This window comes from Bidens hawaiensis, unplaced genomic scaffold (assembly GCF_021521415.1).
Source record: "Bidens hawaiensis isolate Kalapana, Puna unplaced genomic scaffold, B.hawaiensis_p1.1 tig00041138_1, whole genome shotgun sequence".
Taxonomy (NCBI): Eukaryota; Viridiplantae; Streptophyta; class Magnoliopsida; order Asterales; family Asteraceae; genus Bidens; species Bidens hawaiensis.
Genome location: NW_027497271.1, coordinates 42,955 through 69,831, shown reverse-complemented (window position 1 = coordinate 69,831; position 26,877 = coordinate 42,955). Strand labels below are relative to the sequence as shown.

At 39.8% G+C, this 26,877-nt stretch overlaps 1 protein-coding gene and 1 pseudogene across 1 annotated transcript; one reads left to right on the top strand and one right to left on the bottom strand.

Moving 5' to 3' along the window:
- Positions 1-4,030: 4,030 nt before the first annotated feature.
- LOC143592657 (nuclear transcription factor Y subunit B-3 pseudogene) lies at positions 4,031-4,850 on the bottom strand (annotated as a pseudogene).
- A 1,312-nt stretch (positions 4,851-6,162) lies between these two features.
- On the top strand, positions 6,163-10,574 carry LOC143592656 (phytochrome C-like). The gene is made up of 4 exons (XM_077072525.1): positions 6,163-8,243; positions 8,765-9,578; positions 9,753-10,049; positions 10,205-10,574. Exons 1-4 carry the CDS (start codon positions 6,167-6,169, stop codon positions 10,434-10,436), a joined length of 3,420 nt encoding a protein of 1,139 aa, XP_076928640.1. The 5' UTR covers positions 6,163-6,166; the 3' UTR covers positions 10,437-10,574.
- Positions 10,575-26,877: the final 16,303 nt, after the last annotated feature.

Sequence of the window (26,877 nt, the reverse complement as noted above, 5' to 3'; positions counted from 1 at the left end):
ATTGATTTATCTAAGCCCTTAGCATGCATTAGTCCAAAGAATGTTTTCATAATTAGAGGAGATGATCGATGTGTAAACATAGATTCTATAATTTAGATAGAAATGCATTTAAGCAACAGAGTTGGTAGTCTATTAATAAAGACAAAGTTTTTAAAAACTTAGACGTTGAAATAGAGGAGTTGTGGATTTAAATCAGATAAACAAGGAATATGTAATCATTAAAGTATATGTGAATCAATGATTGCACTTTCTAAGACATTCGATCACTGTTACGTTATTGTCAATATCAAAACCTCCCACATTTGTTCTTTCATCGAACACATCCCCTTTCTATCTTAATTATATTTTATTACTAGCCTCTAGACTGTTGAACATCTTAATTATACAATAATCCATTACTATACCATCATGAATATCTACCGCGGGAAGAGAAGAGAGAGGAGAAAGTGTAAGAATCTACAACGATGGCATACTTTCACGTAAAAAAGTAAAATTTTATAACTCATGAAATTAACTCTTGAATGAGACAAATGTTAAATTCTAAGTATCCTAATTGGTTCACGGTAAACTCTCTCAAACTTATAATGTAAAAATTGTGAGTGAAGCTCGTCAAGTCGTAACAAAATAATGTTTTTAACTATTTTGTACATGATATTTTAATTTTGCTGTCATATCCTTAGTTAAAGTGTAATTGGTTAAATATACATTAGTTGAGGGGCAATTTCAAAAAAAGACGTGGGGTGTTGGACTGTCGGTGGGCTTATGCCACCGTTGTCCGCCGTATAAAGATGCCAATTACAACTATGATCCATAAAATTATACACATAAGTGGTCAACTAAGAGACATGTTTTCCAACTAAAACAATTATATTATATATCTGTTTTGGATCTTAGCAATCAAATTGTGTTTTTATTTATTTGAATTTGTTGGGGCGTCCTACATCCAACAAAATATTGGTATTCTTTGTTAAATTATCAAAATTTTCATATTTAGACGAATTTAAAGGTGGATGTAGTTATTAAACATATCATATCGAACACAATTTCATATTCATCATGTTATCTTTCACACATTCATTGTCACCGCACCAATAAAACATAAAAACAACATTTTTGTTATGGATTGATAAAATATAGACGTATGATTATTAATAAACTCATCCCAACATCTCTATCTTCCGGAGTTCCGGGTGTGCCTCCATAGATCAACCATGGTCAGCCAAAAAAATGTTGCACCACCACCGAATCTGGTTGTAAACCCCTTGATTATCTTCATTCTCCGTTAATAATTACCATTAAAATGGTTTGGGATGTTCGGCGTGACTACCCCATTTTGGGTGCATCTCTTTTGGGACTGACAATGCCTAGGAGGTGCTCCCGGTGAGGCCAACCCATCGCGAGGCCACCCTTAAAGTTAGCATGCTTAGGCCAGTAGGGTTATATTATAACTGTATAATTTAACCTTTCAATTAAATTAAGTTATTAATTGTTTTATAATCCATTAACAATGCCATTTTGTAATTCACTTAAATAAATGTAGATGAAAATCATGAAATGTTGACATAGTAAAATTTCTAAACTTCGTGTTCATGTCTTCATGATTTGAAAATTTTTAGAAGATATTTATCGGCCCAACTTTAAGAATGGCCCAAATTGATTCATATACTACAGGTTAAACACTATACTTCATCTGAAAACTTTTAGAAGATAAATATTTAGCCCAACTTTAATAAGGGCCCAAATTGATCAAATTGATCCATATGCTACAAGTTTAACAACTGTATTTCTTTAGGCTAAGATATGGATCATTAAATAAAGTGCTTAGAAAGCTCAAGACTCCTAATAGTCTCCTATTCACAAAATATACCTCATGATTTGATTAAAAAAAATTCGAACCTCATCAAGAAGTGAAAATGGTTTAAAAAGTTATATTTCTGCCTATGTATTCACTTATTGTATAAAATGTTTGCAATGTAGTTTCTAGGTCGATAATTAAGAAAAAGGAAAAGATCAAACTTCAAAGAAATTTAAGTGGTAGAAAAGACTTATTATGTTTATATTGGTTTAACAAATTACTTCTAATTGGGATGTTATTGGGACAAAAGTACCCCTCTTCACAAAAGCTTGGTTTGAGATTTTATATTTTGCCAACAATGGCTTAAACTTGACGACTAGAGGATGTTGATGGTTCCACACTTTCTTCTTCTTTTAAAAAAAACATAATTCACTTCTGAAAGAAAGTTTGTCAAAAGTTATGATCTTCCATGAAACATGGAATAAAGTAAAGATCACATTAGAATATGTGGGTTATTGATCTTTATTCTTTATAAGAGGTAATGCTAAATTTGATCTAGTGTTAGATTTAAAGAAAAACAAAATAACCACAAAAGTGAAGGCAAATTTGCAATATACAAACATCTTAAACCATATTTCCACTTAAGAAGTGACTCCTCAGAAGTAGCTATTTGCACATTTTAAACATGGTGGTGACAAAAAAAAAAGATAATTTTCTAAAATCTAAATGTTTTTTTTTCCCCATGAAAGTGTGATGGAAGATTCCTTATAATGGAATTTTATAAACTTTTGATTTGTTTAGTCTAAAGTCGTAAGAGGATTAATCACTTTACAAAAGTTGAATTTGTATACCAATATATGTCATTTATCTTCAATGCCTTGCATCTTGTATTGACTTGTTGATCTGGCATTGATTATGTTGTATTTTGATGTTCTTGGTTTTGTATTTAAATCTTGGTACCTTGTAATAAAATTCGTCGACTTTGTAATTCACCCTGTCCATTTTGTGCACGCTGTTGGTCTATATTGCGGTTGACTTTTTGATTTTTAACTTTTTCAATCTTGCATTTTATCTTGTCCATCTTGTATTTGATTTTAGTATTTGACTAATTTGTTAGTCATGTAATTTACATTCTATCATGCATCTTTACATGAGTTTTGACTTTTGAAGACGATGGATAGTTTCATGATCACTTATGTAGTTATGTGTACATGGATTTATTTATCCCCGAAATCATTACACGAGCAACTTTTAGAGTGATGGCTTCCTAAATATGCATTTACTACATGTTTTATACGTATAATTAATATGCTCACAAATAAAAAGACTCAAAATAACTATCTAAAAGATAACATGACCAAGATATGATATCAATGAATATCACATAATATTCTAGAAAATGCCCATATAAAATAGCATGGACCAGCATTGAAGTCACATAATATACAATAAAGGCGGATGAGTGACGTAAAAATAGTCGCATACTTATATTTTATCTGGTTGAAGTAAGAAGTATGAGCATGGGGTTTTTTACCTTCAACATAACAACCAGGTGGTGGTCTAGTATGTGCCCATTCACCGATAGATGTTAGTGGTCTTCATTATACAATTTATTTGAAGCCTAGTGTATGTGAAGGATGATACAATGTGCTATAAGGGAGGGCTTGGTACTTGTCGAAACTCCAGCTTGCACCTTCATTACGACATGAAAACACCCTATCAAAATAGCCATCCCTAGCCACACTTTGTGTCCAATCTTCAATCCTCTTGTAAATGCTACTTTATTACTTATATCACATTATCACCTTGTTAGGGATGAATAAAGACGCATTGCAAGGTTTAGCAATAGCTAGGGATGGTTAGAAAAGTGACCAAAAAAATCTGAAATAAAGTCAAGAGTTTCCATAAAGGACTAAATATGCAAAATTTAAAAGGTTAAACTAAAGATAATTGTTATTTAGAAAACATTTTTAAATATTATGCTTAAAGACAAAACCATTTCACTAAAACTATTTAGAGCCTATAGTAGTTGTCACTCACAAAGTAGTGTGTCATGTGTGTTAACTCTTCGGATCTTTCTAAAGACAAAAGTGGGTATTTAGCCATTAGCAAACTACCCATGTAGGTTTGCAAACTTGTTTCCAAACATCATATTCTGCGATTTATAAACAGTCAATAAAATACAATAATACATTGATCACTATACAATCAAAATAAAAAAAAACAAACGTTCAAATTATATTAAAAATTTTCCACAGGTTAATTATAATTATAATTAATCAGCTGATCAAAAATATATCAAATAAATAAACACTTACAAATAAGTTTATTTTTTTTTTATACTTTTTATAACACCACCACCTATCTAGGTTTGGTACTGGGAGCTCCGCTTTTCGGACTCCCTAACCCTAACCCCATTTGCTGATACGAACCCGAATTATACATCTGCTGGTGGGCCCGCCCCATCATCATATTATTCCCCAACCCTCCATACATCCCACCGCCGCCGCCGTTATACCCGCCGGAATCCGCACCGGACGAGCCGTCCTTCTCACCTTGTCTTCCGATTGTCTTCTCGCCTTCCATTTCTCTATACTTGGCCAAATAAATCTTCAACGGCTCCACGTACTCTTCAAACCCTAATGTCGTCATCGCCCAGAGCAAATCGTCACCGTTGATCGTCTTCCGCTTCTCCCGTTGGCACTTGTCGGAAGCTTCTCCGGTGATGAAGCTGATGAACTCCGACACGCACTCCTGCACCGTCTCCTTCGCGTCCTTGGATATCTTCGCGTTCGCCGGCAACGCCTTCTTCATTATCCGGCTCACGTTAGCGATCGGCAGGAACCTGTCCGGCTCTCTCGCCGATAACTCCCCGCCGGCGTTGTGTCCGCCTGACTCGTTATCGGAATCCGCCATGAGGTTTTTTAATTATTTGGCGCGAAATTGTAATAATAATAATAATTATTATTATTATAATAACCGACGGCGGAGATGAGTTGGCCGGAGTAATCAGGAGTGTGCGAGAAGGATGGATTGGGTGGGTGATTTGGAGAAAGAGAGTCGTTGGATTGGTTTAGAGTAATAATGCATCGAGAGTGACACGTGGTGGAATGAGAGCTGTTTGTTTCATGATAAGGAAAAGGTGATGTGGAGTTACGGGAGCCGTTGGATTGGTGAGTGGGGTAGAGGAGTATGGACGGCTGGATGATAATGTGACTTTTATGCTGGATTGAAGTCTCACGAGAATCTTGAACGGGTTACATAAACAGTCCCTTTAATAAGTCCAACTTGTTGAATTTGCTCCTTTTGAAAACTACTAGTCTTGTTGTTCTTGAACGGAAGGTGGTGGGGCCGGCATGTCTTGATTGTAGGCCGGTGCTTAGCATTTAATTGAAAGTTTATTTATACGTTTTTAAGATAAATGTTAAAATTGTAGCTGCTATTTTCATAACTAAAATATTATATTAGTTAATGAAACATAGGAATAGATGAGGAGATGGAGTTGATAAGTCAATAAAATGAATCATTATTATTTCATTGTTTTGTTTAGTTATTATTATGTGAGAATCAAATGAATCAATACTTTTTGTTGTTTGGTAGGCAGGATACGACTTAAAGAATATAATAAAGTTATCGGTGATCGGCGGTGATGTTTCCAATGAAATAGTTTGTGGTATTCTTTTTCTAGTTTTTATTGTTGGCATGAATTCAAGTAGTGAGTTCCTAAAAGAAAACCCGAATTCTTAAAATTTTTAAATGTTTGAAATTGCGAGAATCACGTAATACAATTATGCATAGTGTATTAGAAATAATAAAGAGATTGGAGTTTAACTTACAATAATTTGTTAAGCAAACCTATGACATAAAATAGAGGGTTTCAGGCTGGATTAGAGAGTTTTCTCATTTATGATAGGTTTTCTTCTATAGGCAATATACGTCACTAGCTTGTTGGTGCTTTAAATGGTCGTTAAAAAAGGAAAGAAAAAAACTATTTACTAAGCAAACGAGGTCAATTAATAAAAAAAATTGTTTGTTATGTTTTATCTATTGAATTAAGTGCTTCATCCAAACCATTTGTCACGTCAAAAAGTTATGCTATTGCGGCGATACAACAATTGTCAACTGACAGCCAGCGGTAAAATTTCTCAGAACCACACACAAGATAAACTCTAAAGCCAGTATAGACCCGATTAAAACTTCAGTTACAAAACAGTGATCCATCCGACCCAAATAACAATTTGGCTAAACCGCCATTTATGTTAAGCAAAGAAGCCAAGAAGGTCCTTCCGAGTCTCGGTCTTTCCCGAACACTATTATAAAAAAGAAAATACTGGCATCATCTTCTTTGCAGAAACACAACTTCTTCCAAAAATGTCATCCAAATCCACCAGCAAAGGTTCCAAAACCAGTACTTCTTCCCGAATAAAACGTGAAGCTCGTGTCACCTCACAAACCCCAATAGACGCCAAACTCCTCAACGACTTCGAACTATCCCAACACAACTTCGATTACTCCACAACTTCAATCACCGCAAATTCAACCACCAACATCATCCCACCTTCCACCGTATCAGCTTACCTTCAAAACATCCAAACATCAAACCAAATCCAACCCTTCGGTTGCCTAATCACAATTCACAATCAAACCCTTAAACTTTTAGCTTACAGCCAAAACGCCCCGGAGATGCTGGACTTAGCCCAACACGCGGTTCCGAATATCGAACACTGCGAATCCTTATTCGAAACCGATATCCGTACCCTTTTCGGGTCTTCAACCGCTTCGGATATTCAAAAAGCGGTTAGTTTCCCTGATGTTAATATTTTGAACCCTTTGTTAGTGCATTGTAAGAGTTCGGGTAAACCGTTTTACGCCATTTTGCATAGGAATGATATTGGGTTGGTTATAGATTTAGAGCCTGTGAATCCTGCTGATGTCCCTGTATCCGCAGCTGGGGCTTTGAAGTCGTATAAGCTCGCTGCGAAAGCCATTGCGCGGATACAGTCGTTACAAAGTGGGAATATATTGCGGTTATGTGATGTGTTGGTTAAGGAAGTGAGGGAGTTAACGGGTTATGATCGGGTTATGGTGTATAAGTTTCATGAGGATGAGCATGGTGAGGTTATTGCGGAGTGTCGGAAGCCGGATATGGACCCGTATCTTGGGTTGCATTACCCTGCAACTGATGTCCCGCAAGCTTCGAGGTTTTTGTTTATGAAGAATAAAGTTAGAATGATTTGTGATTGTTTAGCCCGGCCTGTGAAAGTAGTGCAAACCGAGGACTTATCTCGGCCGATGAATCTTTCTGGGTCGGGTTTGAGAGCCCCACACGGGTGTCACGCGCAGTACATGGCGAATATGGGTTCGATCGCGTCGTTTGTGATGTCGGTAACCATCAATGATGATGATGATAATAATAATGATGATACTGAATATCAAAGTGGGGTTAATATTCAACATAAACACAAAGGGAAGATATTATGGGGTTTGGTTGTTTGTCATCATTCGAGTCCTCGGTTTGTACCGTTTCCATTAAGATACGCGTGTGAGTTTTTGATTCAAGTTTTCGGTGTTCAGGTAAACAAAGAAGTCGAGTTGAATAGTCAGCTCCAAGAGAAACATATTCTCAAAACGCAATCGGTTCTTTGCGATATGCTGTTAAGAGACACACCAGTCGGGATCATGACACAATCGCCTAACGTGATGGATCTTGTTAGTTGTGACGGGGCGGCTTTGTATTATAAAAACAAGTTTTGGTTACTTGGTGTGACGCCAACTGAGTCACAGATCAAGGATATCGTGAGTTGGCTTCTAGAAGAACATAGTGGGAGTACGGGTTTGAGTTCGGATAGTTTAATAGACGCGGGGTACCCGAACGCGTCAGCTCTTGGGCAAGCGGTTTGTGGTATGGCGGCGGTTAAGATTAGTTCGAAAGATTTTTTGTTTTGGTTCCGGTCCCACACCGCAAAAGAGATTAAATGGAGTGGGGCGAAACACGAACCGGATGATAAAGATGATGCGAGAAAAATGCATCCGCGGTCTTCGTTTAATGCGTTCTTGGAAGTGGTTAAAAACCGGAGTTTACCATGGGAAGATGTGGAGATGGATGCTATTCATTCTTTGCAGTTGATATTAAGAGAGTCTTTGCAAAATGATGACGTGGCGGCCCGTGATGATGATAAAAAGATTGTGAGTGTTTCGGGTGTTGATATGAGGGTGCAACGGGTTGATGAGTTACGGGTTGTGGCTAATGAAATGGTTAGGTTGATTGAGACTGCTTCAGTACCTGTATTTGCAGTTGATGGGGTTGGGAATGTCAGTGGTTGGAATGATAAGATAGCCGAGATTACCGGGTTGGTTTTGGATCAAGCGGTTGGTGTCCCGCTAGTTAGTTTGGTTGTTGATGATTCGGTTGAGAAAGTCAAAGTCATGCTTTCCTCTGCTTTACAAGGTTAATCTTTTCTGTTCTTACTTTCTTATTTCTTGTTGTTTGTTTGTATAGGAGGTGTTTTGATGATAGTTTTGAAAGGAATTATGGAGCTGTTTGGGATTTGGGTTAAGATTATCAGATAGGCAACTCGAGTATGCATCTTATGTCATTCATATCAATTTCGACTTAAAAACATGCCAAATGACGAAAATGCCCTTACGTTTTTATTAACAGTATCAATATGCAGTATGTTTACATAATGAGATAGTTTGAATTAATAAAAAAGTCAAGATAGTATTTGTCATTTGACATGTTTTTGGTTGAAATTGCGATAAGTGACATAGTTAGATATTTAGGGTGGCTCTATAATAGTGTTAATAATGCTCTGAAAATCGAACCGGTCATTTAACCGGACACACTACGGGCTCGCTAGTTGCGCCTCCATGTCCATTCCCGGTCTGACCAACGAGTCTGATCCGGTTATGAAAACATTGGTTTTAATACATAGCCGATCTTAATTGATGTATTGTATTAAATGACAGGAATTGAGGAGAAAAACGTTGAAATCAATCTTAGATGTTTTGGTAGCCTAGAAGCAAATAACCATATAACTCTTGTTACAAACGTGTGCTGTAGCCGCGATCTAAACAACACAATAGTTGGGGTATGCTTCATCGGACAAGATCTAACGGCTCAAAAAGTTATCATAGATAAATACACAAAAGTCAAAGGCGATTACGCTAGCATTGTCTGTAACCCGTGTCCACTTATCCCGCCGATTTTCATGATGGACGAATTTGGTAAGTGCTTTGAGTGGAATGATGCCATGGTAAAACTAACCGGTCTCACACGGGAAGAAGCCAATAATAAGATACTTCTAGGCGAAGTTTTTACCATTGGTAATTTCGGGTGTCGGGTCAAAGATAACATGTTGACCCGTCTTAGAATACTAATAAATGAGGTGATGACCGGATTGGATTCGGATAAATTACCTTTCGGGTTTTTTGATCAAAAGGGCAAATATATCGAGGCGTTACTTTCGGCTAACAAAAGGGTAAATAAAGATGGAACAATTACCGGGGTTTTGTGTTTTTTGCACGTGTCGAGTTCCGAGCTTCAGCACGCGATGTTGGTCCAACGTATGTCTGAGCAGGCGGCGTTAAATAGCCTTACAAAAGTGTCATATTTGAGGCATGAACTTAAAAATGGTTTAAATGGGATTAAGTTTATTGAGGATTTATTAGATTCACTCGAGTTGTGTGAAGAACAGAGGCATAATTTACGTAAGAGCTACTTATGTAGAGAACAATTAGCACAAATTGTTGACGATTCTGATGTCGAAAGCATCGAACAATGGTAGGGTTTTATAAAATAATCATAATTTAAAAGACTTGGTTTTGCTATCCAAAAGGAGATAACGGTGCAACTTGTTGCCCGTTCGCCTTTTTTTGATGTAAACACCACTGCACGTTCGCCTTTTGTTAGAAAAACATTGGAATTTGATTATGTAATATTTGATATTTGTTTCAGTTATATGGAAATGAAATGTGCCGAGTTTAAACTCGGGGAGTCGTTAGAAGTGGTTATGAACCAGGTCGCACGTTTAAGCCGTGAGCGGAAAGTGGAGGTCGTTTTTGATGCGCCCGAACAAGTTTTGTCTTTATCTGTATTCGGTGATAATTTAAGGGTTCAGCAGGTACTTTCGGATTTCTTATCAAATGCTCTCAGTTTCACTCCCTATTTTGAAGGGTCTTCAGTTATTTTCCGTGTGACACACAAAATGGAATGTATCGGGGCAAAAGTACAAGTCGCACATATCGAATTCAGGTGATTAATCTTATTTTTACTCGTGCTTGATAACTTTTATTTGATATAGTAAGTATATAACTACATGATAAATAACTATTCTTATATGTATCATAGAAATAACCAAGTAATATAAAGATAATGATTTGACACTAAAAGTTGTTGTGAAATGACAGAATTACCCATCCGTCACCCGGGATTCCTGAGAAGTTGGTTCATGATATGTTTCATCTTAACCGAAGCGTCACGAAAGAAGGTCTTGGGCTTTATATAAGTCAAAAGCTTGTTAAGATTATGAACGGAACTGTGCAGTATCTTCGGGAGGCCGAGAGAGCTTCTTTTATTATTCTGATTGAGTTTCCAGTTTCGCCCTCGTTGGCTTCTGACAATAAACGATCAAAGAAATAATAAAAAACCGAATGTTTCAAGGTTTTGGAGAAACGGGCGGTAACGTGTTGTGTACAGGAAGAAGAAAGGGACTATGGAGAGTGACAGACTCAGAATGTTAGTATAACTTGTGATGTATGTATTGTACCAAATTTTCAGTTCTATAATATATAACATGTATCCATATTTTTATAGTTTTTTTACTTGTGTGAGTTCATGTTGTAAAATTGAGGTATGCTAAGTGGAGCAATCGTGAGCTACTCGAGACCGGCTTCCAAAAGGCAAGCATCGGGCGAGCTTAAACGACCCCAAGTCCAAATTGAAGTTCATTTGATAAAGAGGAGTCCAAATATCCAAGCTTAAACCTAAATTGAAATTCATTTGATAATCAAACGAATCAAAGCCAACTAAAAGGAAAATGAATGAATATTATTGATATGATAAGTTGAATTTGCGATCGTATAGAGGTAGGGTACCAAAAGACCCAAATACCCTTAAGTACCACCCGCAGGTCATAGAGGAACTCCTCACATAACACTCGCGGGACATATGGATCACCTGCATATTACGGTAGAGGAAGAACGTCCTCGTACCATACGCGGAAGCATCCTGGCACCCTCAGAAGTCATCCGCAGGACATGACGTGTACCCGCCAAGATGACCGGAAGGCAATGCCAATGGGACAGTTGTCACCAATTAACTATCCTCTAGAAGAATGACCACGGTTGTTACTTGAAGAATACGTGACCTACCAGCCAATGAGCAAAGGACACCTGACCAGGTTGTTATAACCGTGCACATGACCAAGGTGCAATCCGTCCTATCATTGGGCGACGCGTGTCCAGGTTGTTATACCCATGCATATGGGACGTATAGCTCAACCTATCACAAGAGGATACGCGTCCAGGTGGTTATTGAGATCTTCTAGAAGAGGACAGCTGGTCCAATCATCTTCCTGATCCTTAGGCTATAAATACCTCGTCAAACCATATGAGGTACACATTCATTCACTCATAATCATTCTGACTACACTTAGTCTACTTAGTTTTCAGTACTTTCTCCTTTACGAACGTTACTGATTCTCACGCCGGAGGGTGGTTACAGGAAGACCCCCCCTCTTGTTCTTCCTGTAACGAGACTCACGGTGTCTGTTTTGCAGGTTCCGGTCACTGGGCTTTGGGAAGTTGTACTCATACCGTGTTAGTATTTATCCGTATTTTACCCTGTGGATTCATTGGATCTAGGACCCATACCCGGGGATTGGATCCGTGTTTCTTCATTGGCTCCATCCGTTTCGGTGTTAGAACTGCACAATTTTTCATTCGTTGGTTTTTCGGTCCGTTTAAAGTCTGAGTAAACTTCCTGAGGGGCTGACAGGAACTCCTGCACAAACATCACGTGTCATTAATACTGAAGCACCTGAGGGTTTTTCTTCCAGTATATTCGCACGTAGGACAGCTCCGGGTTCACGAAACACCGAGACAACACCAGGTGGTCGTACCCTCGAGCTTATTGTTGATCAAACTGAACCGATTCCAACTAGACTAACTCCTCATGAGTTAGGTCATGTGACGGCACCAGAGGGATCTAATCTGGGTGACCTTGGTCAAATCATGAGAGACACTCGCCAAACTCGTTCAGTATTAGATCCGGAAGATGATTCCGGCAATTCTGATATGGCGAGATCTCGTCGTCATAATTCCAGACCCGGCGGACAATTGCTCCCGGATGAATGGCTTCAGGCTTAACAAGAGAGTCTGAGAGCGGAATACGAGCGTAGGGTGCGAAATGCACACCTCCACGCCCGTGCTCTGACTTACGAAGAATCTCCTCGGAGATCCCTTTCTCCTTCTTCAACGGTGAGGGGAAGTCAGATCCGCTACAGTCAGAAAACCCAACAAGAATTTGTTGAACCACGGAGATTGCGCCCTCGTCCTCTCATGGACATGCGGATGCCTTCTCACTTTGATGAATATGATAGTTATGACTCAACTTATGACCCGGGAGACTACAGTTTCTACACGGGTGATAGCAGAATGAGTTCGAGGGCAAGAAGTAGTCGCCTGCATGACGTCGTCCGCCATACCGTGTATCACAGCGATGCTGAGGAAGATTTCACCAAGCCATACCGTCCAACAGCGTTTGCCAAGAAATCAAAATTCATAGCCAGTATTGCGACAACACCTTTCCCTGTCAATGCTAAGATACCTACAACAGTGGGTAGATACAATGGCATGACTGATCCAAATGATCATCTGCAAAACTTCGTAGCGGTAGGTGGTGTGAGCGGGTGGACGCTCCCCTATTGGTGTCATATGTTCGCATTAACACTATCAGGGGCAGCGAGGAAATGGTTCGAAAAACTCCCTGATGGTTAGATCTCTATTTGGGATGATCTAGTAAAGAAATTCTCACAACAGTTCAGCCAACAAAAGAAGCATACGTGGGACCAGTTAGAAATTTTGGATGTTATCCGTCGGGATAATGAATCCATAGAAGATTTTATCACCAGGTTCAATGATGAAAGTTAGAACATTGGTGGGATAAGCCATGACATGCTCCGCGGTGCCTTCCACAAGAATCTCAAATGTGACGAGATGATCCGCACACTCACTGGTAAAGATGGAATGCCAAAAGAATGGGATGATCTTATGGCTGCAGCAAAGTTATTTGCCAATACCGAAAAAACATTGGGGAACAACAGTTCAAGACAAAAGTTCAAAGTGGAGTTCCAAAATCCACGACCCAATAAGCAGGCAAATGGACCGATCTGGTCAAGACTTCAGCCGAATACAGAGGCATCAAAACCGTTTGACGCAAGGTCCCTCATCAGCAATAAGAACAAAACAGTACCCTCGAGTCGAGGTCCTCACAGGTGGACTCCTCTTTCAAAAACTCTTGCTGAAATTCTCACCACAGAGAACGTGAACTTCCGGAAGCCACAGCCACTCACAAGGAGGTCTTTCCTTGATGCCAAGAAACATTGTTCGTTCCATAATGACATCGGTCATAACACGAACGGATGTAATGCTTTAAAGAGTGAAATTAAGTTGGCTGTGAAGTCTGGGAAACTTGGACACCTGGTGAAAGATGGAAAGCCCGGGACTAGTAAAGCTCCTATACGGGAGAACCAAAGCCCATCCAAAAAGCAAGTCAAGGACTTGAACGTCCACATGATCCAGGGCGGACATAAGGTAGGAGGAAAGAGGAGAGAGTTTGATGAAGAGGAATGGAAAAACGAACCAGTGATTTTTCCACGAGTCAAAGGTGGTCCCAATAACAAAACCCACCTAATTATCACTGATGTTTTTGGTCATTATCGTTCCCAATATGTTTTCTTTGACACTGGAAGTACATCGGACATCATGTACGAACAGTGCTTTGAGCAATTGGATGACGAAGATAAAGAAAGGTTGAAACCCATCCATGCTACGGTATTAGGATTCGGAGGGGAAATAATGCATCTGCGTGGGGTGATTTCTTTCCCAGTCACCCTGAGCAATAGAGTTTGCTCAAGGACGGAGGAGGTTGAATTCTTAGTTCTGACTGCAACGTTAAAACATGACATCATCCTTGGACGTGAAGCCATTGGTGACTTCAACGCTATCCGTCCACAGCTCACGGTGCGGTAGGGGTTCCAACCCGCACTGGCGTAGCGATAATCCATGTCAATCGACATTGTTTTGCAACCGAAAGCTCAAAACCCAGCAAGATTCCAAAACAATCTCAACGAACTGAACCATAAAGATGGGTTTTGAACAAGAAATTTCCTGATCAAACTGTCACAATTGGACCTGCTATCTCTGAGATAGTAAGGACCTTCTTGAAACAGTTGCTATCAAAAAACATCGATGTCTTCGCATGGCAACCCGCGGACATGACCGGTGTCCCGCGGACCATTGCGGAGCACAAATTAAGGGTAAACCCTGCGTTTACACCGATTGTTCAAAAATAGCGTAAGATGGGTCCGGAATAAACAAAAGCAATGAATGAGCAAGTTCAGGACCTCTTACAGGCGGGAATCATCCGACCAATTCAATATCAGACCTGGGTCGCCAATCCGGTTATTGTTTCCAAAAGCAATGGAACATGGCGGATGTGTATAGATTTCAAAGATCTAAACAGGGCGTGTCCCAAGGACTGTTATCCATTGCCTGAAATAGACCTCAAGGTCGATGCTGTGGCACCGTTTAAATTCAAATGTTTCTTGGATGCTTACAAAGGCTACCATCAGATCCGCACGGCTGCGGGTGATGAAGATAAAACAACATTTCGTACCGATCAAGGCACCTTTTGCTACAAAATGATGCCTTTCGGACTAAAGAATGCGGGAGCCACATATCAACGATTAATGGACTTAGCGTTTAAAGGTCAAATTGGTCGAAATTTGGAGGTTTATATGGATGATCTTGTGATCAAAAGTGTTGAGGAAGATCAGATGCTAAGGGATATCGAAGAGACTTTCGAAACCTTAAAAAGCATCAACATGAAGTTGAACCCATCTAAATGTTCGTTCGGGATGGAGAAAGAAAAATTCCTCGGTGTAATTGTCACGGGCGCGGGCTTCAAAGCTAACCCAGATAAGGTGCAAGCTGTAGCCCGCATGCCTTCTCCCTCCTCCCTCAAGGAAGTTCAGACACTCAATGGTCGATTGGTTGCTTTAAATCATTTCTTAGCGAACCATGCAGCTAAGTCTTATCCTTTTGTCTCAACACTACGAAACTGCCTCAAGAAATCACAGTTCAGATGGATTGCGGAAGCAGAGCAAGCTTTCTTGGAGGTTAAAAAATGTTTGATGGAACTGCCCACGTTGACAGCACCTCATACGGAAGAACCCTTAACGATGTACTTGTCAGCATCAGACACTGCTATCAGGGCTGTCCTCCTGACGGATAGGAAAAACGTCCAAACACCGATTTACTACGTCAGCAGAACATTGTCAGACCCGGAGACAAGGTATTCAATGTTAGAAAAACTTGTCTTAGCATTGGTCTATGCTGCCCGACGCCTCCGCAGGTACTTCCAAGGGCATCCCATCAACGTTTTGACTGGATACAAGCTCAAGAACGTCCTTAGCAAACCGGAATTGTCTGGACAATTGGCAAAATGGGCCATCGAGCTAGGTGAACACGCAATAGAATACAAACCTAGGCCAGCAATCAAGGGACAAGTGTTAGCGGATTTTGTTACTGAAGTCCCGCAACACAAAGAGAAGGAATGTTTGATCGAGCAACAGCCTCAAACACCTTTGGAACTAGGACAGATTTGGTCTTTGTTCACGGACGGGGCTTTAAGCAGCGAGGGATCTGGCGCATGCCTCAGGCTAGTCAATCCCGAAGGCCATGAATTTACATATTCCATAAAGTTAGACTTCAAGAGTACTAATAAAGAGGCAGAGTATGAAGCTTTTTTGGCAGGCTTACGGATAGCCAAAAAGCTTGGGGTTAGACATTTGGAAGCCCGCGTGGATTCCATGTTAATTGCGGGACAGATCAACGGAACATATGAAGCAAAGAATGACATCATGGCTTCATATGTGTCACAGGCGAAAGATATGATGCTTTAGTTCTCCTCATGCAAGGTCATACACATAAAGAGAAGCGAAAACAAATCAGCGAAAACACTTCGCCAAAGACATCCGCATCGAAATATTGGACCGCACGTTTGTTCCGCAACACCAAGTTTTAGTAATCCAAACAGGAGTGGAGTCTTGGATGACACCCATTATAGCATACTTGTCATCTGGAGGCCTCCCAGAAGGAAAAGCCGCAGCCCGGAAGATAAAGCACAAAGCCTTGAACTATCAGATACACGACGGTGTTCTATACCGACGTTCCTTCCTCGGACCACTACTTCGTTGTGTGGATGCCGAGGACGCGAACTATCTAATTAGAGAAGTTCATGATGTAACAACTCGGGTTTTCTGAATATTATGTAATATCTGTAACCCGACCCGTTTTAATATTCGGGTAATTTTAAACGATAAAATATCGCGTCTATCGAGTATTTAATATTTTTATCAGTAGTTGTTTATTGTATTTAGTATTAAATATAAATTAACTTTAAACTTATACAATTTTAACCTCAAAATATACTTTTACTCGTTTATGATTCCAACTTGATAGTTCAGGGACCAAATTTCAATAATCTAATAATGTTATACTAATGTGACCCGTATAAACCTTTCAACCAAACCCATTAACCCGTTATTTGATCCGTAAACCCGTAATCGATGAACCATTGTGTTGTCTTGAGCCACAATCCTCGTAATAATCATGGAATTGATTTGCCAGATCGTTGATATGCCAAATTAGCGGTTCACCTACGTTTGTAATTAAGGAAATACTAACAAATTGATATAGCTTGATATATTTAACGAACCGTCATATACATATTCTAGATTCACAATCTACGCGTGATAATAATACAATTAAACTCGTTTACACGTCGTCCAGACCTCGCTAGCCTAAGCCCGATCATCAATTGCGTTATGTGAGCTTGCACTTATCAGTTGGTGTTCGTGTTCTTAGCCGATCCATATGTTCATTTCTCGTCATCAATTAATCTATGTTTCAGGTAATTAGACCATGTATTCGATTTGATTGTTTACAGCTTACGAAATTTCTTGTTAGATTAAATATTTATTTAACTGCTTAGTTAATTGTTTACTTTATTTTCATGCACACACAACTCCGAAGCTATGCTTCACTCTCAAAATATTTTATTACTCCGAGACTATGTCTCATCCTCAAAATATATTTATAACCTCGAGGCTATGTCTCAAACTTAAATACTTTTATTGAATTTTATTAGATTGCCTTTTATTGTCGGAAAATTTCTTGAGAATTTCTTGGCTTTGTATTTGCTCTTTTTGTTTAGAATTAGGGAGTGTGACAAGATTCCCCGCTATTGTGGGAATTGTCAGGCAACCGACACTTTAAGCGTTTAACGTAACTGAATAAACGGTTACACCCTTTTATTGTGTTTTATTATTTTTAAATGTCTAGGCGGGTGTAAAACCCATGGGACGCCATGGACACGCCGGCTGTACATTTGCACAATTTGTTAGATTTGCGATATTTTGTTGGAACATTATCATCCGTGGTGATACACTAGATGTTTCAACTACTTATGCTTGAGTTCGTTTATTCGTTATTTAGTTTGGTTGGTCAAATCGCTATGTAACGCTCATGGGACGACAAACTTAATTGATTCGTTAATGCGTTAATTGAGTTGGGTCACTCAAATTGCCATGTAACGCTCATGGGAGGCTAACTCACTCATTTGTTTTGGTTTTGGTATACTAATAAGTTGGGGAAACAAAATGCCATGGAAAGCTCATGGGAAACCTAACACCTCGAAGAACATTCGTTAATTGTTTTATTTGTTTAGTTTTATACGAAACAATTTATGATTTGATTTAATTATTCAATTATCCTATTATTCTATTATTAAATTATTCAATTCCTTATTTACTAAATCATTTTTGAATCAAGATTTATTGATTCGATCTACTCATAAACTCAAATCATTTTTATTCCCTGATCGGATACAAATTCTTTGTTTATCTGGATTCGGTTATCATGAGCCAAACAAAGCAATTTACACTCATTGAAATCGGTTTCACCTATTCATCTTATCACATTATTATAATATCAATACCTCAATTAATTTAAATATTATCGCACAATTTAAGAATCAAATGGCTTTCTTATACTCATGGTATCACGTGTATAACTTATTAAACATATTTCAAGCATTCAACCTCAAATTCTAATTTGTTAAAAACATATTAAACCGTTATAAAACTTTTCTCTCATCAAATCAACTCATTAATTATCAATTTAAATTCTAACTTATCCTTAAGTTGTGATTGAACATCAGCATAACATATTTAAGTTTCGTTTTACACAATAACTCATATGAAATCTACACAACTATCCAACCTTCTCATTAAATCACATCTTTATTAATCAAAAAATGTTTTCTCAACATCAAGCAACATCAATAATTTATTTTATATAATCACTTCACGGCCACATGTTAGTCAAGTAGATAACTCCTGCGATCTCTAAAATACCAACTCAATTTTCAAAACATAAATGCAACCTTGTTCATTAACCTTTTCGCTAATATATTCAATTCATTTACTCCTACTCATTCTCATAACAAACACAAGTCTAAACATCAACTACATGCTGTAAATCAAAATTAACAATCAATCTCAACAAAATCATAGCGTCTCAAACAAGACACGTTACGTCAAATTCCACTTGTTACGCTTCACTTGCAACTATCACTATTCAATTCAATCCAATCCTCATATCGTTTTGTACCCGATGTAATCGTTCGGTTATCTTGTTCATACTTGCCACGTACTACAAGACATCCCACATTGGCCTATGCCGTTGACTTAGCTTTATACACCTGTTGTGCATGCCTTCTACAATTATGGAGACCCTAATCACCTGCGCAACGCATTGTTCTTTACTAATTTACGCAGAGTTCAAATTATACCAGCACCGTACCATACTACCCATGCTCATGTAGCTTAAGCCTACCAACCCTATGTCTCTCAGGATTTCTTCATGTAACAAAGTCGTTCTCGCTTATTCGATTCTAGACCCGCAAGACTTAATTTCATCAAGCTTACCTAGTCAAACCTCGTTTTCACAAACCTATTCGAGGTGCTCCAAATCATTCGATCTCAATTATTTAAGTTTTCATAAGCTCAATTAACAAAGGTGTTTTGAATTAAACCAATCGTAGACAAAGATGAAATTATTTTTCAAGTCTACTACTTCGTAAGAAGTTCCTTTACTATGTTTAACAGAAAATTGATCCAACCTTGGAAAGTGATAGATATACTGATTCTGTGTGCTTAACTAGTGAAGTTATAAGGCCTAAAAGACTTTAGAACAGTCATTGTATGTCATTGTAGCTTTTTATGGTGCGTAAAAGTAGAAGTGATACTAACTAAATCTACTAGATTTTACGTGGAAACTCCTTAAGAGTTGTGTATGTCTCCGCATATATCTTTCCGAATGATAGGCAGAAAAGCGATTACCCAGTCATACACGAGCCCGTAAGTGTTCTGATTCCCGTGAAGATAGTGTGTCAAGAAACTGCAGTGATCCAGATTCGGGACTTGCAGTTGTTTACTACTCTGAAGTTTGTGTAGATACTTAAAAAAAAAAACAAAACAAAAAAAAAATGTGTGTTATTGAGACATTCTAGAGTTCATAATGTTAATACTTCTCAATCAAGATGTAAGAAAGAGAACGGGAAGAAGAGTCTGAAGATCGAAGAGTAATTACTATTTAATCAGACACTACGGGTCGAGATCAACTCGGGTGACTTGGGGAAAGCCAAATACGCCTTGAGAATAGATATGAGGCATCATAATCTCTGAGTTGTTGCCCATTTAAGTTTTGAGCTTAATTGAATCTAACCTGTATCACAGAAACAATGAAAACCATTCTAAGTTATTTACCTGCTTACAACCTGTTTCTTTATGTCATAATACAGCTGAACACGAATCTGTGTGACAGTCACTTAATTAGTATGATTCCTGTTCGGATCTTTTCTAAAACATGGTAGTCCCTATCGAGACTGAAATTTGATCCCGTGTACTTTATAGTTAAAATATTTTTCTACTTATGTAGTTGTTTGATTTTATACCTGGTTATTTGGTCTTGATCGTATCATTTAACGCTTTAAAGGTTGTTTTAAAACTTAATTGCAAATTGTTCAAATTTTAGGGTTTGTTTTTGAAAATTTTAATATCGGCGAAGTTGTGCCTAACTTCGCCTGCAATAGGCGAAGTTATCCATAACTTCACCGGTACAACTCTGACCCTATATAAAGGAAATTAAAGGTCAAACTGTTCATTATTTCAAAAACAAGCGAACTTATCTTTCGTTAACCCAGCGAACTTATTTCCTAAACCCTAAGCGAACTTATCGTATCGATCTCATCTGTGTTAATCTTTTTCGATTTCAACTCCGATTAAAGGTGTGTAGGGTTAGTGTGTCGAATATTCACCGTAATTGGTGTTATTCAGAGGTCGTATCGACTCGTTTCGTGACCTCGAACTTTCGAAACCTTAACATCCGTTTTTAAACTTATTTTTACGTGGTCATACTCAACTTAATCGTCTAGATCGTCTTAAAAACGTGTTTTACGAGATCCGCGATCTCCAAATTGACCAAATCAATCCGTTCGAAAACCTAACCTGTTGCCGATTCATATTCGGTCAAGTTACTGTTTAGGCGAAGTTATCCGTAACTTCGCCTGAGGTTTAACTTCGCCTTATAATTAGTTATGTAACTGTACTTGAGGCGATGTTGTGGTTAGGCGAAGTTATCATTAACTTCGCCTGGACCTTTTTACTTAACTGTTATCCGGCGAAGTTCAAGTTGAGGCGAAGTTGTTCCCAACTTCGCCCCACCTCTAACTTCGCCTATACAGAATAAATCACAACTTCGCTCATGGTAACAGGCGAACTTGTGATTTGCCTTGACGTTTATCTAACTTAGTCTGTTTGTTGCAGATATGGCTGCTGTAGCTGGAGCAGGCGGCGCAGGCGGTGATGATGGTGGTGACAACCAACGACAGTTTTTCCCGGGTCATAACATGTACATAACATTAGACCCGGATGCGAGCGGTGTTGATGATTTCCGCGAGATCATCACGTTCTTACTCCGCTCGCGTATATTCCATGCGATTACCACAACGCTGCCGATATCCTTGCCTAACATTGAGGATTTTTGGCAGACCGTGGAGTATGACTGTCGCGTCGAGCCCCCGGTGATGCGCGCAACGGTCAACAATCAGATTGTTCAGTTCTCATCTGAACAAATCCGGGCGGCTTTGCGTTTTGGAGATGAGACAAGAGACGACCCGACAGATTTTGTGGCTCCATTCCGTGATGGAGCGTTTCTGAGAATGGGATACTCTGGTCCCTTGGGGGACACTCAGAGACGGAAGGGGTTCTTACTGGACCAGTGGCGCTTTCTCATGCATGTCATAATCGTGTGCATGTCAGGGAGAAAGGCTGGTACAGATGGCATGGGCGCGACCATGCAGTCGGCGATGACTGCTCTGACTTATAATAAGCGTTACAGCTTTAGTCAGATGGTCTTCTACGAGATCGATCGACAGAGAAGAGCGGTGGCGCGTGAGAGATTTATCATGTATCCAAGATTCCTCCAAATGATCTTGAATCATGTTGCTCCAACGCTACCTCAGCGCCGCCCAATCAGATATGTAGAAAGTGTGAGCAAGCGGATCTTTGCTCAGTGCAGATCATCCAGTGCGAGGAGCAAACCTGAGCTCCGTCCTCGACATACTCCTTTATTTGGGTACCTGATCAACCCGGAGTATGTGCCAGCTATTGGGGACGAGTTTCGGGATCCTCAACCACAACAGGCTGGAGCACCTCAAGCTATTCCTGCTGCTCCTGTTGTGTCACCGGAGGAGAATGTAGACCTTGATGCTGCATTTGGAGGTCAAGGCTTCTTTGATATGGATCGGGTTGATCCTGAAGAAAATGTGCAAGTATCATTTGAAAGGGTTTCGAGTGTGAATGTGACTAGGGCAGCTACAACGGTGGCTGACTCTGATTCTGAAGATGAGTTAGCTGAAGCGAGACGAATTTTGGTAACTCAAGAACGAACTCATGGGAAAAGGAAGAGAACTGATGATGACAGCGAGTCAGATTATGAGGAAGAAGTGCATCAGTTGATTCGGAAATCAAGAAGGGAACGGGCAGGTGCAGGTTCGGGAGCTGGTGAGAGCTCAAGGGTGGTACGTTTCACTCCACCCGCACTGTCCGGTATGACAATGGTCCTTCTTCATTACCTGTTACAAGGTCAAGCGCCACGGATGTTCCCGTGGTGGCTACCTCATCTGCAATCGGCCTCCCACCCACTACATTCCAACTTTCGGCTCCGGAGATTGTATCGTTGCCACCTCCAACTCTTACTCCAACGGAGGTCGTGGCACGATTTATTGAGTCGACGGTTGTGGCCACTGCAGGGTTATCGGTGACGATACCACCTGCGCTAACGTTTACGCCTACTTCTGAGGTCCCGGTTACATTGGAAATCCCTCCTCAGTACACTCAAGATATATCACATCTGAGGTTTGATTTCGATGCAACCTTATCAGACTCTGAACGAATAGCAGCACTTGAACGGGTCGTGGCAGAACAATCAAGGGTGAATCTTATCCAGACCCATGCTATTCAACGCCTCGTTGCAGAGAATCAGATACAGTCGTCCCTGTTGGTTGAACATGGCAAAATCATTGATGCTTTGAAGGAGTTCTTGGCATCTCAGGGGGAGACGAGCTGTAAAGGCGATGAGTTGAGGACTAAGAAGAGAAATGTTAGAGACGATGATCCCAATGCATCGAAAGGTGCAGGTGGAGAGTTGCCAAGAACTGAACAAGCTCTTGGGACTTCCACAACTCAGGGGGAGTCAAGTGCAGCGGGCGGTACAGGTGATGAGGTGGTGGTCGTGGATGTTGAGGAGATGGATGATGAGTTTATAGGTGATGATGATGTTTTACCAGTTGAAGAGATAGTGAAGATTGGTGCAGAGATAGTTATTGATACTGAGATAGAAGAGGGAGAGATTGTAGAAGAAAATGTGGAGCATGAGATTCCGGATGTTGATAAGCCAGATATGGGTAAAGATATGGGAAATGATGAGACAGAATGGGAAGAGCAGCCAAGATGGAAAGAAGGCTACGCTCAATGGTTCGTAAAAACGAAGAAACCGGCGGTCCCTACTATGTTTAAGAAGAGTTACAACATTAGAGGTTATGCTGAATTGAGAAAGGGGATTATATGCTGGATATATGATGAGCAGTTGAGGCTCTTTGTGATTAAAAGGTATGACGGTGTTCAGTACTTCAAAAGGCTGTTAAGATTATTGAATACATTGCCAGAATGTGAAGTGAAGGACTTAGCCAGATTGGGGTTAATAAACAGAAGTGATGATAACATGGCTAGAGTCATTGGGAAGATTGTTTGGAAGGAAAGTATAAAAGAGAAGAAGTTCGAGCTGTTGAAACCACAAAAGGGAAAACTCATTGAAGACAAAGATAGAGGGATGAGAGCAGATGGCAAGCCTTGGATGATTATGAAGTATAAGCCGATCCGGTGTTTAAAAGAGGTGCCGATGAAACAAATGCCCAAGGATGTGCTGAAGGATCTGAAGTGGTGGTATGTAGATTGTGAAACAGCTGAAGCAGTAATGGAAGACGAAGATGAACAAGAGCTGCTGAGAGTCTATGATCCGATGCATCTAGTGAACTTGTCTCAAGCTGATCTGCAGGTGCTGAATGAGAAGAAGATATTTTATATTCCTGCTTGGAAAGACGAAGCGAAGAAATATCAAAGAATTGTATCAGTTTGTGTACGTGAAGGAGTTCATGCTTAAAGATGAAGATACAAGATTGTTGAAGATTACAAGACACGTGTTTGAAGATAAAGATTGAAGCTACTGCCAATGGGGAGTCTGTTGGTACATGATGTCAGTAGTTCAGTATATAGTGTCTGTAATCGAGTCGTTTAGATTTGTATTTTGTATTATGCGAAGTTAGCTAACAAGTTCGCTGATATAGGCGAACTTGTTAGATAAGCGAAGTTAGTGACAACTTCGCCTGAACATGCCAGGCGAAGTTGTCGTGGTTATATAGCCTTAGGTTACGGCTGAGTTAGTAACGAAGTTTTTAGTTTACGTGTTTACGAGTTGTGTAATCAGTGATTGATATCACGTGTTTCCAGTTGCAATATACAACGTGTCTTTGCTTAAAAAAAAAAAAAAATCTGTTGGTGCATTTTGTGACCGTCGCTATACAATTCTGATCAGCGGATACGATGTACGAAGTTAGGACAACTTCGCCATAGGTGAAGTTGTAACAACTTCTGCCATAGGCGAAGTTAGAACAACTTCGCCTTAGGCGAAGTTGTAACAACTTCGCCTACTGGCCCAAGCCCAAGCCCGCGAAGTTGTTTCGATATATATATACGTGTCTTGTTTAGGTTTGAGTATCCAGAAAGTTAGAGAGTTTTGTGTTACAGTTCAATTGTCTAGAGAGAAACCGATAGGGAGAGTCGTGTGGGACGGCCCGAGGTAGAGCTCACCTCGGGTCGGACGTGTTTCTGTTTATGTTCGGTATGTAACGTGGTTTTGATTATTATAAAAGATCTGCAGATTTGTTTATCCCGTTCGTGTGTTTGTTCGTGTATGTGTTTGTGTGTAATCGTGTTCTTCGTCTTCTACACCATTAACGAGTCTAGGAGGATTCCGCACTCCTAGACCTCGTGCGGATCTCGTATCGATCAGCGAAGCCCCGGGGGGACCTACAAGTGGTATCAGAGCCTTAGGCTCTTATGCTATGGTTCGAGATCTGCGTTTTGGTGTTTCTGGCACGATTCTGATGCGTTTCTGGCCGAACAGCCGCCGCAGGCGAAGTTATGGGGTTCAGGCGAAGTTGTCGCTTACATTTTAGGGTTTAGGCGAAGATATAAGGTTAAGCGAAGTTATCCACAACTTCGCCTACCTCACAAGTTCGCTTATCTCAGGCGAAGTTTTGGACAGGCGAAGTTATGGACAGGCGAAGTTAAGGAGGAGCGAAGTTGACTTTAGGCGAAGTTAAAAAAAAGTGTTTGGAGTTTTCGTCTGTATGGCCAGGTGTACACGATTATTGTGAGACAAAAGACGTTGTTCCGTCAACGAGTGGAACTTGTTATCTCTTGGTCTTACGTGTGAACAAATACGTGTCAACTCTGGATATGGAGTTGAGTTTGTGAATGGGATATTGATTGAAACTGGATATTGACACATATTTGGGTGTTTGTGGGCAAATGAAATTGTTGTTGTTCGAGGTTGACCAACTGAAGAAAGTCAAATTGAACTGAAGGTTTTCGTCATTACTGGATTGCGGTCAGAGCATATTATTTATGTTATTTTCAAGGCGTTCGAGAATTGGATCCTGAAACGTGATGCTTATTTATTAAAGTGAAAATTCTGGAACAAGTTGGATTTAATCGGGAATTAAAGTGTTATATGTTCTTGATTGTTATCCCTGGTGATTGAAGATGCTTCGGATTAATTAATGGTCATGTGTGTTAGATTCTGTCAAGGTGGTTTTGTGATGAAATTGATCACTTAATGTTGAGTAGTTGAAGATTAAACCTTGTCGTATGCCGACGTGTTGGTGAAGTTATGGAGGGAGCCCAACTTCACGTGTTGGTGAAGTTAGAAGAACTTCACGTGTTGTGAAGTCAGAAGGACTCACGTGATTGGTTGAGATGATTAATTAGGCACGGGGATGCATGCATTTCAAAGACCTCAACCTATATAGTCGGAGAAGCTTACACTCAAGGGGAGATCGGATACGGAAGACGCTGGGTGATTGGTAGATTTGTGAAGCTACAAGACAGTTTCAGACACGGCTGGTTGAAGAGCAAACAGAAGATCATCAGTTAAGAGGGAGTCTGTTGGTGCATGTTTTGTAACAGATGATCTTTTATGTTTGTTAGAATTGAGAGCAACGGTCAAAGGGGAGTCTGTTGGTGCATTTTGTGACCGTCGCTATGCAATTCTGATCAGCGGATACGATGTACGAAGTTAGGACAACTTCGCCATAGGCGAAGTTAGAACAACTTCGCCATAGGCGAAGTTGTAACAACTTCTGCCATAGGCGAAGTTAGAACAACTTCGCCTTAGGCGAAGTTGTAACAACTTCGCCTACTGGCCCAAGCCCAAGCCCGCGAAGTTGTTTCGATATATATATACGTGTCTTGTTTAGGTTTGAGTATCCAGAAAGTTAGAGAGTTTTGTGTTACAGTTCAATTGTCTAGAGAGAAACCGATAGGGAGAGTCGTGTGGGACGGCCCGAGGTAGAGCTCACCTCGGGTCGGACGTGTTTCTGTTTATGTTCGGTATGTAACGTGGTTTTGATTATTATAAAAGATCTGCAGATTTGTTTATCCCGTTCGTGTGTTTGTTCGTGTATGTGTTTGTGTGTAATCGTGTTCTTCGTCTTCTACACCATTAACGAGTCTAGGAGGATTCCGCACTCCTAGACCTCGTGCGGATCTCGTATCGATCGGCGAAGCCCCGGGGGGACCTACAGATTTTTATCGTCTTCATCATTTTCGTCTAAACGTATTTTGTATTCAATTATACCTTAAACGATTATTTGTCTAAATTAGTTATTTTGGAACAAACCCAACTTGGGAAATCCATCATTTTAAGTATTTTCTTTTTCGCGTACAATAAAAAATTTTCTTATCTTTCCAAAGATCAATATCGTTGGTTGCCGTACTTATCTATACTTTTAGTTTTGCTTAATAAAAAAAAATTATAGGATTTGGTTCATTAACATTTCGTCAACTGATCAAAATATTTAGATCTTCATAAATCGAAATAATTTTTATTTATTT